General features: G+C 45.2%; 1 protein-coding gene across 1 annotated transcript in view; it reads left to right on the top strand.

Moving 5' to 3' along the window:
- Piezo2 (piezo type mechanosensitive ion channel component 2) overlaps nt 1–18078 on the top strand; it is a 272462-nt gene that overhangs the window by 34866 nt on the left and 219518 nt on the right. Inside the window, exon 3 of the mRNA XM_077105628.1 lies at nt 17564–17689. Coding sequence (XP_076961743.1) covers nt 17564–17689 — 126 coding nt within the window. The remainder of the gene's footprint in view (nt 1–17563; nt 17690–18078) is intronic.

Below are 18078 nucleotides of genomic sequence, written 5' to 3'. Positions count from 1 at the left end.
AAGGTCCCACATCAGGCCCCAGGTAGACTGTCAGCCTCCTTATAAATCAGAGGTCGCATATCGTTTGCCTCTGGTTCTTCCTTGTAGGACTACAGCTTCTCAGAAGATCTAGTAAGGATGTGCGTCCTTCCCTCCCACTGGCAGTACTGATGGCATTTGCTAACCTCTGGGAGTTACCACTTAAGGATTGGTGGGGGATCTGTTCTACTCACAACCTCCCAAATTATTTAAAAATGCATATTTTTCTGATATGTCAGTGACCTTGAATTAGTGACTAAACATCACAGAATGATAAGATCAAGATCAAGATCCGGAGATGGTAAATCCTTATTGTGTGCATTTCCTATTCTGCTAGAACAAACCATCACAGAGTTAGTGGCTTAGGATGATGCTCCGTCAGTTGGGGTATGGGACTCCAGCTCTTCCTCACTGCAGCCTGGTGGAACCCACTGGCACATCATTTGCAGCTTAAGAAGGCTCTTGCACCGCTGGGCTCCTGCACCTCCCACCTTCAAGGCCAGTGGCAAATAGTCTCCTTCATCTCAATGCCATTTCTCTCCTCCTCCCCTCTTTCTCTCCTAAGTACCCTGTGATTTCAGCAGCCCACCTGCATAATCCAGACCATGACCCTTCTCCCGTCTTCATCATCCTTCCTTCCATGTAAGGTAATGTTCTCAGAGGTTCTGGGAGTTACACAAATGAAGAGAAAAAGGTTTAATCTAAAAATTTTAGAATAAATGAATAGCTTAATGTCTTAAAAGCATGCCTTGATAGTCATTGCCAATGCAAATCACATTTATTCCAGGGGTTTGTGCCTGCCTTTTTTCAGGTTTAAAGGGGTTTTATTCACATATTCTTATATAATAAATGTGTTAAAAATCAACTTAAGTCACAAGGGAGATCAAATATTTGTGCTTAAGTTGCCCACACAGGTTTTCCCTCTATTCCACTATTAATTAGCAGTTGTTAGAATCTTGAGAACCATCCTGGGCTTCTCACAGTCTTTGTGGCGATTAGACAGGGGTCAGCGAGGACAGAACTGCTGCAGGAGCCCTGTGGGCTTGGCACACACAGACTGTTCCTGTTTCTTATTTTAAATTCTTTCCTCTAGTTCATGAAAGTGTGCACTGAGGGGAAGACACCCTGCACGGTAGACATAGTGCATCAGCGCTTTGGCCGATGCCCGGATATCATAAAGGAGCTCTTCAGGAGCTCACAGAGGATGCTGAAAACAAGTTCCGGAAGCCCGCAGGAACAATCACACAGGTTCCTGTGCCCTTGAGAGTATTTTACCTTCAAGGACAGGGTACAGCTTGCCAGCTCAATTGTTTCTCTTTGCAAAGAGAAGAACAATAAAGAGCGTTGGTAATGGATCATGTTTTCCTTTTTTTGGTAAAACCCCAATACAGCAAGGATTGTGGAAAATATCAATTTTCCTTGGGAGATAGAAGTGCAGGGCAGCTACAGGCTCATTCTGCTGCACTGTTCCCCTAAAGCTTGGAGCCGCCTCTCCAGACTGCGAGACTCATCAAGGTGCAGTGTCTGAGTGCTGGGAAATGAATGTCTGAGTGATTGCTGCAAAGTGTGGTATCTGATTTAAAATAGGAATTGAATCCTATGATGTAGGAGAATGTGAAAGTAAAATGCAGTAACAAGGATTTTATTAGCTATGGAAAGGAAACATGTTGGTGCATCTAAGTTCAAATATGCTATGAAGGGAAAAGAATTGGCCTGCAGTTAGTTCTTCCTGTTGATGTGAGACAAAGCAGCCAGACTTTGATGCCGCGGATTTTAGTTACAAGGACAGACTGATTTGGTACTGATATTTATAACCTTATTTTCATTGCATTTGACTTCTCTGAAACATAATGAAATTAGAAACTTTTCTTAAAATTAGGGAAAGTGGGAAATAAAGATCCAGTGGAAACAAATCATGGTCAAACAGATGAAGGAAGAAATAAAAGATTTAACCTGAAAATTGGAAGATCAAAAAGAAACAAAAGTGACTTGAAAGGCCCCAGCTTTCACACCACTGCAATCACCACTGCTATGCCTAAAGGACCAAGCATGACAACCCTGGGCCCTGCCCCATCTGTGTCCTCACACTGCATAGCTGGGTGCCTTGTATGTTGTAAATCTGCAGTGAACAGATGTTGAAGGAGCATACACTTTGGTGCATTAAAAAAATGATCCTAACATTTCAGCCATTTGTTGGTTCATTGGGAAGGTAATAATACATTAGGAGAATTCTTTTAACAAACATTTATTGGGTTTCCTCTTAAGGCCAAGTGCTTCTCTGAGATACACAGAACAGATGTGGGCCCCATCCTCGGGGCAGTTACCTCAAAGGGCAGAATAGGTCAGAGTCCTGCACTTCTCAGACTATTCTGCATGCATGAGGTCATCTTGTAGGGATCCTGTGGAACAGGCAGGCAGTGTTTCGAATGGCTTGACTTTACAGCTTTGGAAACCAAAGCATAGTGTGATTCTGCTCTACAGTCCTCTTGCCCTCTGGTTTATGTGTGACTCAAGGACAGGGACTAGGCATAGGATCCAGAGAGTGCCAGTACCCAGTAGGCATGCAGTCCATAGGTACTGAAGCTATCCAGAACTTTTGAACATGCCTTTGATTGGGAGTCTGTTGACAAAGAATAGCCTGCAACTCAGAAGTTCCTTCAAACTCCTTTCACACAGTGTTTTTATCTGTGTTCATTTGCTTGGGTGCTGGCACTAAAGACCATGGGCTGGGTGGCTTAAACAATAGGTATTTCTGTTCTCACAGTTTTGGAGGCTGAGTGTCTGAGGTCCAGGTGTCTGCAGGCTGGTTTCTCCTGGGACCTCTCCTTGCCTTGTACATGGCCATCTTCTCCTTGGGTCTTCACATGGTCTGCCCTCTGGTCAGATCCTTTCTAATCGCTTCTTTCTTTAAGGACTCCAGTGACACACACACACACAGGACCTCTAGTTAGTTTAATTACCTCTTCAAAGTCCCAATCTCCAAATGGAGTCCTGTTCTGAAGTCCTGGGCATTAGGACTTCGGTATATGAACATTTCAGGGCACACAATTCATTCTGTAACATACTTATTTTTAGGATGCCCTATAAATTTTATTATTCTGTTTAAACAGTAAAATAAAGACCTATTTGACTCTTCGATGAGAGGAAAGGCATTGCTGCTCTTATACAGGTGTGGGGCCCCTCCACCACAGTGGTCCTCAGCCCTGGCCCACCAGGTAGCTGCCCAGAGAGCTTGTACAACACACTCGTGCCCCAGCCCACCCAGAGCAATGAAATCAGAGCTTCTGGGGCTGAGGTCAGGACATCTCGCATTTAAAAAACCACCACGAGCAGCTGTAACTAACAAGGTTGCCAATGCCCTGAGCTCTTCATAGCCTCAGAAATCAGTCAAAAATTGTTTCATAAGAACCCTTGGGTTACACTGCCCAGTTAAATAACAGCTCCATGTCAAGAACCATGATTTCTACTGTGAAACATTGTGCAGTTATAGGTAGTGAGAGAGTGAGTCCCAGAGACTCTGGAGGACTTGGACAAAACCACCTTAGTGATTAAGTAGAAGAATTCATTCTTTAACATGGTGCAAGGAATAATATAAGAACTGAGCAAAGCCTCATTGTATGAAAAGGTTATGTGCCCATTTCCCTGCTGAATTAATCAGTTGGAAGATTATTACAGATGGCAGAAAGACTCTAAAATATCTAGTCATTCTTATTGCCATAGGACAATACACATTGTCATGGAGCCAGTAAAGCATCTATCTTACCAAGTAGCTGGCCTTCATGCTGAACTGTGAGCCCCTCCAGTGTGGGGACCGTGGGACCTTTGTCACCATAGTGCCCAACGTAATTCTGGCATACAGGATGCAGTCAGCAGGTGGTACAATGGATGAGGAAGTTATTGAGAGATGTGCAAGAATGGAATCCCAGGCCATTTAGAATCTAGATGATCAAGGCTAGAGGTCCAGAGGCATCTGTTACCAAGGGCCAAAAGCCAAATGTGCTGCAGAGGCCAGTTCACCAAAGAGTGGGACCTGGTGAATAGCCAAAGATGACATACCTGGCTTGCTTATCAGGACTGGGGAAAGTGTCACTGGGCCATGAAATGTGCAGATGGCCATGAAGTGAGGCTGCCCCCAGCTGAGTCATAGCTGTTAAGTTGAAGCAAGCAAAGGGCACGTGTTTGGGGTTTGCTTTGCTCTTTCCTGGTTGGGCAGAAATTGGGGCTGTGGTGAGTTTGGTCTCTTCAGCACAGAGGAGAGCACCTTGGGTGAGTGGCAGAAGGTCACTGCTATTGCTGGAATGCAGATTGCAGGCTCTGAAGGCAAAAATCTTGCCAGCATGGCCAACAAACAGTTTCCTTTTTAAGGAGACTTTTCAAATTCAAGGAATTACTGCCCACCAAGTGATCAGTCAGAAAACTTGGTAAAAGGAGCTCCAGGTTTTTATATACCCAAAGGTATGCATATACAGGTCCAGCATCCCTACTCTGATGTGATGTTCACAAAGTTGTGGATTTGGGTGGATTTTCAGATGAAAATCTTGCTCAACTATCAAGTTCATGCAAGTATACCCAAATCTGAAAACTCTGAAATGTAAAACACTTCTGGTCCTGAGCACATCTAGACAAAGAGTCTCATCCTGTATGGCCTGTTTCTTCTGAGTGGATGTGTGTCGGGGGGAACTGGGGATTGAGCCCAGGGGTGCTTAACCATGGAGCTCTATCTCCAGCCCTTTTTGTTTTATATTTGAGACTAAATTTCCCAGGCTGGCTTCTAACTTGCCAACCTCATGCCTCAGCCTCCAGAGTCACTGGGACTTCAGGGATGTGCCACTGGGCCTAACTGCATTTCCTCTTTGTCAAACACACAGAGCCCCTGTCAGTGAGGAAGCAACATGCCCACCCCAGGCAGCAGAAAGCCAGTGGGACTTGAGAAGGGCTGGGGTTCTGCATTCATTTACGTATCCACTTGTGTCCTCTCTGGGCTCCACATCCCTCCCTGTAGTTGGAGCTGCCCAACAGAGTGGTTTTCCTTTTAGAAGAACTTCTTCCTCAATAGGGTGGCTCTGTTGGCCGCATTGTATTCAGTTTTTGTTGGCTTGTTTACCTCCTTTGAAGGATAATTTGAAGGGATAGGGTTTTTGGTTGGGATCTTTTGTGCTCCTGCCGTCAGCTCTCTGCCGTGCTGTTCCAGTGTCTTCTAGCGTTCATAGTTCTTGACGAGGTCAGTCGTGCTTCTTGACCCTGTTTCTACTTCAGATGCATTTCTTGAGCACCTTTGACATGTTTTTCTCTTCATCTTAGACTTTCTGAAGCTTAACTATGATGCTCTCCAGAGTGCATTGTAATTCTTAAGTCTCTGTTAGGGGATTGGGAGTTGGTAAAAAGCAGCATGGTAGACATTCTAAGTCACGTCTGTGCTCCATGTCTTGGTCCTCAGGGTGGCTTCCCAGGTGCACTCATGCAATTGCACACTGAACATCTGTGTGTTTTGCTCTACTTAGCCTATATTTTACCCCAGAAAAGTGTTTTAAAGCATTTATGTAACTCAAATATAACCTTATAGAAGTTAGACGTATTGATTTTTCCTCTCAAATGAGTGTTTTGGCTAAATTTGGGGAATTATCATTTTCAAGGACAATTATTAAATCTTCTAGGATATATTTATCTTCTAAAGAATAAAGGTTCTCATTTAAAAAAGAAAAATCATAGGAAATGTAATTAAAAGAAAGATATTTTAAGATTAGTTTTTAGATTATTACAGAAGGATTTTTATTCTAAGAACTCAAAAGTCAAGTAATAAATAAGACTGAAAGGGGTACACATTAAGGTTAAAGTGCAAAGGAAGGGGGAAGGAAGGAAGGCAGGCAGACAAGGAAGAGAGAAAGAAGGAGGGAAAAAAGAAAGGAAGACATGAACTTGAAGGTGATGGGATGGAGGGATTTGTGGACGTGGCTGCCCTTCCCACAGCAGCCTGGATGCAAGGCCAGAGGCATGTAGAATCAGAAAGGAGAGGATGAATTGTCTTCTTGCCAGTTTCTTAGATATTATTATAGCAATGGAGAAAAAACCGACTCATTTCCTAAACTCTGATGGAGGGAGAAGTCTAGATGGTCGATGCCTTGAGTGCAGACTCCCGCTGCAGATGAGTCACCCCACTGTTGCTCCTGAGCACAGATGACAAACAGAAGGCCTAGCTAGCTAACAGCTGCCCGGCCTGGCTTCCCAGGCACGAAAGGAAAGCCCAGGGTTAGCGAGAATAAACACAGTGGTCATGAGGCAGTTAGTCATAGGAACATGGTATCTTCCCCTGGGGGAAGAGCAGGAGAGCACAAGGAGTCCCAGCCCTGGGACCATGAAGCTGTCATCTCCTGACATGGAGCGTGTACCTGTGGACAAGTTTGATGAAGATGTGACAGCCACAGGCACCCAAGCAGTTACTACACGCACCTGCCTCTGACAAGTCTCAGGTGTGTGGTGACGGCCCCAGAGCTCCTTGACACAGCCCTGGGGAGAAGCTCTGGATGCTGAAGAAGGTGAAGCTAGAGGCAGGGAGTCCTCTGTGTAGTTCTTCATGCCTGAGCCTCAGAAGACATTGAACAGAACCAAAGTGGGGGGGAAGACAAACGAAAGGAGGAGGGAGCCAAGGATACCCTGACGGTGACGCTGTGGGGTGACAGTGCACCCTCAGCTGAGTCCAGGGAGTCTCGGCATCCAAACAGCCCTTTGGAGTTGTCTAAGGCTGAGGCAGGTGGGCTGAGCTCTGAAACGTACCACACTGCACCCTGGACTTTGTGAGGCATTGGGTTTGATCCTCAGCACCCCATAAAAATAAATGAGTAAAGATATTGTGTCCATCTACAACTAACAAAAAGATAATCAAGGGGGAGGAACACAGTTGTGAGCAATTATCAGTCAATCACCTGCAGAACCTGAGGAGTAGTGAGGTGGTTGTGGAGGGGGTTAGGGGTGGGTAGCAGCCTAGCGCACCACAGAACCACCACATCATCTTCTCAGAGACATAGGTTGTCCCTGGACCGTGCATAGACGTCCTAAGGGTGGGGACAGCTTCCAGCATGCAGTCGGAGGCTCAGCAGTACCCTGTGGCTCCTGGCAGACTCTATTCATAGGCCAAGGGCTGTGGTTTCTTAGCAGCTGCTATGGGGCCAGAAGTCCATATTTCCTGCTAGCCACACATCTGCAGGAATGGCTACTCCTGCAGGGTTCTGTGAAGCAGCCAGTCACCTGCAGCAGGTGGGGAATGTGAACTCATTCTGCTGTATGTCTACTTTGGCCCCGATAAAGCGGCCACTGCAGTGGGACAGTAAACACCACAATTGCTGATATCCTCCCTTCGCCAGGGTGGCTGTAGTTCACTGAGTGTCCCCGTGACCCTCCCTTCACGTCGGTGGCTATAGTTTACTGTGTGTTGTGTCTGCACCTTTTCCATGTGTCAGAAGCAGGGATTTGTGTCTCTGTCATCTTTACTCAGAGCTGCCTTTTCCAGCTCCATTCATAACTGCTGCTATGGTGTTCATAGTGTTCCCCAAAGATCCATGAACCATAATGAACCATTTTTTTCTATTTTATAATTATCTCAGGTATTATGTAATGACAGAAATCTAACAGCTGTGATCCTATAAAAAAAAATTTAGGCACATTATGTCTATCCTTCAGGTAGTTTTCATTATGCCATGAAACTCTATTTTTCTCCTGACATTTTTCAACCATTTAAATTAGCTCTCAGGTCAGACAAAAGCATCAGTGGAGCCAGACATGGTGGCATACACGTCTAGTCCCAGCTACCTAGAAGGATGGTTTGAGAGGATCACAAGCTGGAGGCCAGCCTGGGCAATGTGGGGAGACCCTGTCTCAAAAAATGAGAAGGGCTGGGGTGTGGGCCAACTGTGAGCACCCTGCGCTCCATCCCAGCACCACAGCACGGTGGGGAAGGACACAATCCAGGGTAAAGGCAGATTTGACCCTGAGGCTGCTGTTGCTGATCCCTTTCTAGTGGAAGAAGGAAGCTTGAAAGCAAAGTTTTATAGATACAAATACGCAAAGAGGCTGTGCTTTCGAAATTCAAGAAAGTTCCCACCAGGCCTTCCCCTGGCCCCACTAGATCTGAGAGCCGTTCCCTGTTTATGGCGACCCAACAAAGGCACAGGTGCCGACTCATCCGCATGGGGCTGTGCACAGGAGGGTACACGGGCGCACCCACAGGGCACTTCACAGCCAGTCACAGGGCTCACTCGGGCCCTCGCTGCCAGGTCGAAAATCAAACTCAACTAGTACAGATGTGCTTGATTCTAGATGCCATGAGGCAGCTGTTTTGTGGTAATGTTTTGTTAATGGGGAAAGAAAAAGACATTAAGGTACAACTACACGCCGAGCCCTGTGCCAGCGCATTTAAAATTTCCCCAAGCACCAAAAAACCAAGCTATAGAAACAGACCAACCTGGATAATCCTCTTTCATGCACCCTAGTAAAATGGCTTTCCTCACACTTCTCTCACGGTCCCCGGGGCGGGCTGGTGGGGAGCAGGCCAGTGTAGACATCCAGTGTGGAGGTGGAGGTGAAGCGTCCTGGCAGGATGGACCCATCCACCACTTCTGCCCTCAGGAAGTGAGACAATGGCCGCCTGCTCCCCCACCATGGCCAGAGCTCTCTAGGCTCTCTGTGAGCTCACTCACTGGTGGGCAAGTGGAGAGAAACGTGGGGACGCCCCTATCAAGTGCCCCTGCCTTGGCCTTGCAGGCCTGGCTCCCCCAAGGCAGCTGAGCAATGCACTGGGGCTCCAGGCTGTGAGGTGTGGGCCACCAGAGGCCAGAGAAGCGCTTTCAGGTGAATGTGGAACCCTGAGTTAGGGCTTCGTGCCAACTCTATGAACAAGCCACAGGGCCGCGAGGTCAGCAGGCTCCCTCTCAACGCTTTTATTTTATTGTTTTTTAGCAAACAATGTTGTGATTTCTGCAACTCTGACCCTAAACAACTGATGGTTTCCATGTTTTTTCAACAACGGCCAAACAAGGTTAGGGCAGGGGCATGGGACCCTCTGCAGAAAACTTTGTTGCAGAAACTCCCTGGCTGGGGTCATGGTTTCATTACAGACACTTCCTGCCTGGTCCCCTGTTGATTCCCAGCCCTCTACCTGTGGGAGGAGCTGAGCAGTGGCCACATTGGCTCGCTGCATGTCTGACTGTGGAGAGTGACATCGGGGAGAGTGGGCAGCTGGAGCCCACCATGCGCTCCTTCATTCCCTCTGGATGGAAATCCTGAGACTTCAGACAGGAACAAAAAGAGAGGAACTGGCGGGTACTTACCAGGTACAGCCGGGAAGTTTCCAGACTCGAGACCCAGCCCTGCTCCTCCTCTGATGCTGGGATTTCACCAGCTGCTCAGACTAGCTGCCTCCACGTCGGTCCTCTAAGGATGGCCCAGCAACTCACTCCTCTCCGGGAGCAGCCATTTGGGAATAACAAGCCTTCTTCATTTTTGTGGATGATTTGGAATATGAGAAGTGTGGTTGAAGGTTCATATATTTATTTTCAGCCTTAGCTGCTGTAGGGAGTTGGCTTAGACAGAGTGAAAGGGAGAGAATGCAGAATATTGATGGAACTGTCAAAACCAGAACGGGGAGCGCTTCTGAAAAAGCTCTGAAGTTAAGGGTCCATCTCGAGAACCTCAGTTGTCCTAACACCCATGGTGCACACTGCCCACTGTCCCCTGACGTCTCCCACTGCAGCTGACACGACGCAGTTCGGTCAACAGAGGCCGGGGTGTTCCAGATAACCGCTTTGTGCATTTCCTAAAGTGAGCAGCCCGAACACTTCCAGAACAATGGCACCTGGCCTTACCTCTGGAGACACTTCTCAAACAATGCCTTGTACTAGGGAGACCCCACTAAATGTCCACTGAAAGGACATGATGCTGAAGAAAACCACACAGATGACAACAGGTGGTCTCTGTGAGCTACCCTCAATGCTGTTGGCAAGAACGCTCTAATCAGGCCAACAAGGAGTCCTCAGATTTCTTGTTATTTATTAAGCCAGTTCACCAAATTTTGCACCAAGGGACCTACAAAATAAGGAATGAGAGAAATAATTAGTCTGGGGAGTCCATTCTCCACCTCAGCAGGCTTAGTCCCTGGAGAGTGTGTGTTGGGGGGGGGGGGCGGTATTTTTGGAGCAATTAGCTCCCAATGGCTCCTGCACAGGGCTCTCCTGAGATTCCCTTAGGAAAACAAAGACTTCGACTTGGAGAAAGGTTTCATTCCGCTACACTCCACTTTCTGGCACCCCAAATGGCATGGCCTTTGTCTTTCCCCCACTGTTGGTTCTGTTCAATATCAGCTGAGGGTCATGCATGAAGAATTATACAGAGGACCCCCTGCCTCCAGCTTCACATTCTTCAGGGTCCAGAGCCTCACCCCAGAGGTATATAAAGGAGCATTGGGGTCATCACCACACACCTGAGACTGTGGCTCATCACAGGCAGGTATATGTACTTTGAACTTAAAATACATTGGGCTGGGGATGTGGCTCAAGCGGTAGCGTGCTCGCCTGACATGCGTGCGGCCCGGGTTCGATCCTCAGCACCACATACAAAGATGTTGTGTCCGCCGAAAAATAAATATTAAAAATTCTCTCTCCCTCTTTAAAAAAAGAAAAAGAAATGAAAATACATAGCACACAATATATACCCCCACACAGTGTGTACTCCCCCCCGCCCCCTTTCTCTCTCTCCCTCCTATGACTGCCATGAATGCAGTGGCTTGCCTCTGCCATGCCTTTCCCACAGGGTGGTCTGCCTCACCTCAGGCCCAGGTACACAGGGTAAGGGAAAAAGGAGCTGAGAATAAGAAATGTTTGGCAATTGACAATAGACATAAGTGCAAGTGGCTTAATATATACATACCTCCAAGTGCTGACCCCCTCAGAAAATCTAAAAATCAAGCAAAAACAGAATCAGAATTTTAGGAACTCTTCAGACTGTCCAACATTTGCAGCAATCAAGAGAATAATGAATCAAGAAACAAATAATCAAAACATTTTAAAACAGCATGCAAATATTCGACATTGGTGTTTGTCTTTTCTTCATGCTCATTCACACAGAGGTCTTAAAGACAACACCCCTCATTCCCACTTTGGTTCCAGAGCAGAAAGGACTTGATTCACAAAGAATAGCATTTGTCTTTATTGCCACATCTGGTGGCAACCTGAAAGATTGATGCACATTTCTTGACTTTGTGATTCTCGCTCAATAGTTCTTAGATATCTAGGATCTTTTGTGGTTCCAAACAAATTTTTGAACGATTTTTTTTCCATTTCTGTGAATAAACCACATCGGTATTTTGAGAGGGGATTGTTTTGAGACCGTAGCAATTTTGAGTGGTATGAACATTTTAACAACATTATTTCTAGTCTGTAGGCATGGGGTGTGTTCCCACCTGCTTACCTCTCTTTTAACACCTTTCATTGGTGTTTTACAGTTTTCAGGGCACAGACCTATCACCTCCTTGGTTAAATCTGTGCCTGAGTATTCCTTTCTTTTAAGTGCTATTGTAAACGTGGGTTTTTTATTTTACAGATAGTTCATTATCAGTTTATAGAAACACAACTGATATTTGCATGTTGATTTTGTATCCTGCAACTTTGCTGAATTTTTAAATTAATTCTAACAGTTTTTTTTTTGGTGGAGTCTTTAGGATTTTCTATGTATTAAAATAATTAGCTTCAATAGGAACAATTTAACACTTCTCCAATTTGGGTGCCTTTTATTTTTCCCTCTTGCCAGGATTTCGGAACTATTTGAACAGCAGAGGCAAGAGTGTCCATTCTTGGCCTCTTCCTGCCCTGAGAGGAAATCTTCCAACTTTTAGCCACTGGGTAGGATATTCGCTGTGGGCTTGTAAGACATGGTCTTTATTGTATTGGGGTACATTCCTTTTGTACCTCATCTGTTGAGAGTTTTTAAGCTTAAAATGATGTCTATTTTTGTCAAACAACTTTTCTGTATCTATTGACATGATCATATGATTTTTTTTGTCCTTCATTTTGGTAACGGGGTATTTTACATTTACAGATTTCTGTGTGTTGAGCCCTCCCTGCAACCAAGAACAAATACTATGGGACCGTGGCGGGTGTCCTCTTCAGTGTGCTGTGGACTGTGGTCTGCTGTGCTATTGTTAAGGGTTTCTTTCTGCTCATCTCGTGGCAGCCAGGAAGCAGAGAGAGAGGTCTGGGGGAAGGGCCAAGGACAAGATGTACCACTGTGGCCCACATCCTCCACCCAGGCCCTTCCTCCCGAGAGTCCACCCCCTCCAAGTAGCTCCACCAGGCTGGGCCATGCCACCCATACAGGGACCTTGGGGACACTCTGGATCCAGCATCCCTGGATGTACTGTGCTCATGGTGTTTTAATTTTCACTAGTTTCCAGGTATTTTTATTTCTCTTCTGGTTTCTTCTCTGATTCCGTGATTTTCACACATGTGCTGCTAAATTTCACCCTATTTTGGATTGTTCCATTTTCTTCCTGTTGTTGGTTTCCAGTTCCATCCACTGTGGTCAGAAAGACGTGAGTTCAGGGTGAGGAGATTGGATCAGACTCACTTTGTGACCCCGCTGGCCATCTGTCCTGGAGAACGTTCTGTGTGTGCCCGGGAAGAAAGTGTGCTCGGGGGTCAGTGGAGCGCCCGCTGAGCCGCTCAGACCCATGCTGTTGGCTTTTCTGTCTGTAAGGTGTGGCCATTGTGAACTGGACTGTGCAGGACCCTATTGTGATTGTACCGCCATCCACCTCTCCATCCATCTCCACTAATAGGCACACCTGGGTGCTCTGAGGTCATGTGTGTGTATGTGCAAAATTATTCTATCCTTCCTATGAATTGAATGCTTCAGCTTCATCAAATGACCGTCTTTGTCTCTTGTGAGAGCTTTCTGACTCAGTTTACTTTGATATGAGAATAGCCCTCCCTGCTCTCCTTTGGTAACCCTTTGCATGAAATATGTTTTTCTCCCTTCATTTTCAGCCTGTATGTGCCCTGAAAGCTGAATTTTTTGGTACACATATAGTTGGATCTTGTTTTTAAATTTATTTCACCATCCTAAATAAAATATTGATAGGTCAGTACCAACAATTGGCATTTTGTTGATTGTCCCTCTCTCTCTCTCTCTCTCTCTCTCTCTCTCTCTCTCTCTCTCTCTCTCCTCTTTGCTCTTTCTTCCTCTCTTATTCTCTCCCTTTGTAATGTGATTTTTTTTTTTTTGTAGTGGTGGGCTTTAATTCATTTTACCTTTTGTGCATCTTGTACAGGTTGGGTTTAATGCGTACCATGAAACTTACATGAAACAGCTTCTAGTTATAATAATCTACATAATTTGATAGCAACTTTATTTCAGTCACACGTAAAAACTACACTTTGATTCTCTCATATTTAATGTTATTGATGTCACAATTCACATTTTTAAAATTCATATCTACAAATAAATTATTGTGATGATGGTTCTTAATGATTTCATCTTTTAGCTTTTACATTGGAGTTCAACATAATTAACATGGCACCATTGCAGCCTTAGAATATTCTGACTTTGACCATATTCTTGCCTTAGTCAGTGAGCTTCCCTCATGTCTTCAGAGCCCTTCATGTGGCTCTTTGGTGTCTTTTCATTTCATGTCCTCCCTTCAGCATTTCTCATAAGGCTGGTCTGGTGGTGCCGAGCCCCTCCAGCACCTGCCTGTCATTTCTGAAGGACAGCGTCCATGGGTGGCCTGCTTGGGCTGAAAGTCTTTTCATAGCATTTTGAATACATCTCCCACTCTCTCAGGCCTGATGAGAAGCACTCATAGTCATCTGGAGGGGCTCTGGTAGGTGATGACTTTTTTTTTCTTTTGCTCATTTAAATTTTTGTTTTTGTTTTTGGCCTTTGAAACTTTGATTATAGTGTATCTCTGTGAAGACCTCCTTACTCTTTGGAGTTCTTTAGGCTTCTTGGGCCCTGATGTCTATCTGACTCTTCAGATGAGGTGGCTTTTCCGCCATTGTTCCTTTGGGTTAACTTTCTGCCCCTTTCTCATTCTGTTCCTTTCTGGACATTATAATGTGCCTAATGGTCACTTGCTGGTGTCCCATGACTGCCACAACCTATCTTCACCTCCTTTTCATTGTTTTTAAGTTTTGTTCCTTCCTCTACTGGATAATATCAAATAATCCATCTGCAAGCTCTCTGACTCTTCTGGTTTAGCCCAGTCAACTGTTGACGCTTTCTATTGAATTTTTCACTTCAGGCTTTATATTCTTCTGCTCGATTCCTTTTTTCTGGTCCTGCCTTTTTACTGAATGTCTCATGTACAGCTTTCCTGATTTCCTCTAGCTGATTATATTTTCTTATAGCTCACTGAATTGCAAGGTGATTATTTTGAATCTTTGCCAGGAGATTTGTGGCTTTTCATGTATATGGGCTCAGCCTGTATATGGGCTTTCTCACGTAGATGGGCTTCAGTTTTCTCTTTTGGTGGTGTCATGTTTCCTTGATTCTTTGTGCTCCTTTCAGCCTTAGGTTGCCATTTTGGCACTTGCCCTTCTCCGGTCTTTATTGACTAATCTCAGAAGAGAAAGCGCTTCACCAGTAAGCCTGATTCGAGATTCTGTGAGGGTAGAGGGGTCTCTCAATTTTTTTCTGTGGGTAGACCTGCTGCACCCCTCTTGTTACTTCTTTTCTTGGGTTTCTGTGCCTCCCATATCAATAAAGCCAGGTTTGGTGCTGAGAGACAACCACTTATTTTTTCTAGGGTAGGGCCCTAACAAAGTGCTCAAAGTCGAGCACCTTCTTGTTAACCTGTAAAGCCCAGCCAGTTACTAGGGTCTATGTTTGCTGCTGCACTCTCTATACTATCTGCAAGAGCTCATGCAGCCCATGCACAAGGATGTGTGGGATGCTGTCTGCAGGAGGAAGGATCCAAGGTGTGGTTGCATCAGTGGGCTGTGGAGGTCTTCAGGTGACTCATCCTGCAAGGGTCAGTGATGGTTCTCTTGGTGGCGTCTGTCAGCTGGCTCCAGGGTTGTGATGCTCTTGAGAAGCACACGCACTCTTCTTCCTGCTCTTCACTGTCTCTTGGCAACCCATCCATGCTTCTCCCTGCCGTGTTCTGGGTGGGATGAGACAGTGGGCCTCCTGGGCAGCATATGCAAGACTGGGAAATTGGGTGTTCATGTCATTCTCACTTGGCCCAGGAGTAGAAACTGCAATGCAATCAGGCCCCCCAGCGCCACGCTGTGCCACTCTGGGGAGAGAGTCCATGGATAAAGGAAACCGCTCCTCTCAGTTTGCCTTCTTCAGGACGCTCACTCTGGGACTTCTTCTCCCATTGAGATGGTGTAACTCAGCTAGTCTCTGGGGCTCCCACAAAAGTACTCTCATCCATGGTGGTTGCCAAAATTGGTGCTTCTGTGGGGAGGTGAGAACTGGGGGTCTCTGACCCTGTCACATCCCTGATGTCATTCCTATCCTTTTTCTCTTAATTTGTAGGGTCAACTTTGACATTTACCAAGTTAATTTAAATAAGTTGGGTTTTACTTTAGCAATGTATGATATTGCACTTGACTATTTTTCTGTTTTATTCATTTATTTTATTTCAACTTAATAGGTTTATAACATACCTTAATGTCTGTTTGCACACACCAGCTTTGCCCACTTTTGACCTTATTTCTTAATATTTCAAAATTAGCATAGCAACTCGTAGAGTTTTATTCCTAAATGTATTTTTAAATGTTTGTTGAGATCCTCAGAACATCCCTTCTAGGTATTTTGAAACGTATTTGGCGAAGACATAGAAGTTTCTTATTGCATGCTATTTGAAATTGTATTGAATTTGTAGACCAAACTTGGGGGAAATTGACATCTTTTCCATAAATCATCTCATTCATAATGTAACATATTTCTTCATTTACCTATTTTATCCATAAAAGTCTTTAAACTATGTGTATTTTTAGATATTTTTATTAATCAAGTTTGAGAGAGAGTTGCTTATAGGAAATATATGCATATGTGACTTGAATACCTCTTTGCATAGTTTTTAGGTTGAGGACTTTTATGTCGAGGTTTGCAGGACTGACTGTGAACTGGCCAAGAAGGTCCACAGCAGACAGGGCAGGCCGTCAGGAAGGGAAGGTCCCAGACAGACCAATCTCCAGGGGGCGAGCTGAGCTTCTCTCCTGCCCTCAGTTGCCTTCCCTAACTCCCCAACCTGGTTTCTGGCCTTCCAGAAGTGGAGCCAGGCCTGCCCGGAAGGTGGCGGACAGTCTCCCTTTGTTAAAGTCAGTGGGCCATGGACTGTGGTGACACCAGAAAACTCCAAGCAGCCCCCTAACGAGTGTTCGATTAGATAACTGTGCGCAGCAGCCCAGCCTGACACCTGACCAAACCGTTGCAGAATTCTGATTGCTATCCAAGTTGTGTCTCAGTTTCTATTTGGTTACTGCACTGTGGGGAGGAACGTTGGTTTTTGCGAGATGGTCTTGTATCTCAATCATTTCCTGAATTCTTACATTTGTTCTAGTAGTTGGTCTGTGGATTCAGTTCAATGCTCTATATCGCTAATGATATCCTCTAAAAATTATTTTACTTGATCATATTATCTGTAAACACTTCTGGCTAATAAGATTCTTCATTCTTTGTTTTAATTTTATAGTATTATTGGAACACCCAGCGGTATGTTAATTGGCGGTGGCATTGTTGAGTGTCCTTATCTCTGACATTAGTGAGACCTCGCCTAAACTTGGATCCGAAAGAGCATGCTTGCTTTAGCCGTGGTCTCAGTCCTTTAAGAAAGCTTCTTTCTGTTCCTGGTTTCTTAGTTTTTTAACCATGAATTCATTTTGAATTTTCAGAAGTGTTTCTTTTGTGTTCATTGAGAAAGTCTTGACATCATCCCACTGCTATGTGAATCCCCTTACAGATCCATTAATGTCAAACCACCCTTGGCTTTAGGCAATAAAGTCTAGTTGATTATGATGTATTCTTTTTTTTACTGTGCTATTTCAGTTACTTAATAAATCTTTTTAATAGTTTAGGTCTATGTTCACAAGTAAAATTGGTTCATAGTTTTCTCTTCCAGCCTTATTTTATTGAAATTAAACTTACCCTAACTACAAAATGTTTTAGACTATCTTCTTTCTTTTTTCTATTCTCTACAACTACTTTTATAAAATACAGATTACCTTCAAGTTTGACAGCAATTTTTTTGTACAATTTTCTGGGCCAGAACTCTTTTGCGGTTCCACTTTAATATGCCATATAACATGTCATATAATGCGTAAGAAGACATTTTTCTATTACATTGAGTTTTTAATGCACGTGAGGCTGACTGTGTGATGTTGTGCAGGGTGGATTTTGGCTATCGACTAATAATTAAGGTCGGGGTCATTGCACGCCTGGACTGGTGGTCCAGCCTCCACCACAGGTGGTACAGGGACGCGTTCTCTGGACACCTTGGAGAGGCAGAGCGGTGTTGGTCTCAGTTCCTCACAGCCTCTGCTTTCACCCCCAGGACACACGGGGCGGCTGCTGAAGTCGCTGTGCTTCCTGAGCCTGTCCTTCCTGCTGCTGCACATCATCTTCCACATCACCCTGGCCAGCCTGGAAGCCCAGCACCACATCACGCCTGGATACAACTGTGAGTGTCCCAGGGCCCCTTCCCTCTGCTGTGTGGGTGTTTGGTGACACTGTGCGTCACTGTCCACGTGGACGTCTGCACAGTAGTTTTATTGTGAAAGTCTGAGTGTTCTTTGGTCACTTTGCTGCCCAGTATAGCGTGAGCACGTCTAAGAAGCCCTGCGGTAGAGGGTGGGATCGCGAGGAGGCGTAATTAATGAGTCTCTGGGTTCCTCTCGGGGTGTGAGGCCTCATCATCGAGCTTAACCTAAAAAATCAAGATTCACGTAGAGTTCTTGGAGTTTACAGTAGGAAGAGATATGCACAACTCCTGACCACCAAACAAGAACTCGAGGCTGGATACAGTATGTAGGTCGTGTGACGGTGACGTCAATCGTGTTATGAACCATC

Source organism: Callospermophilus lateralis, chromosome 17 (assembly GCF_048772815.1).
Source record: "Callospermophilus lateralis isolate mCalLat2 chromosome 17, mCalLat2.hap1, whole genome shotgun sequence".
In the NCBI taxonomy this organism is placed as follows: Eukaryota; Metazoa; Chordata; class Mammalia; order Rodentia; family Sciuridae; genus Callospermophilus; species Callospermophilus lateralis.
Note: the sequence above shows the minus strand (reverse complement) of the source record. Positions and strands in the feature narration are given on the sequence as shown.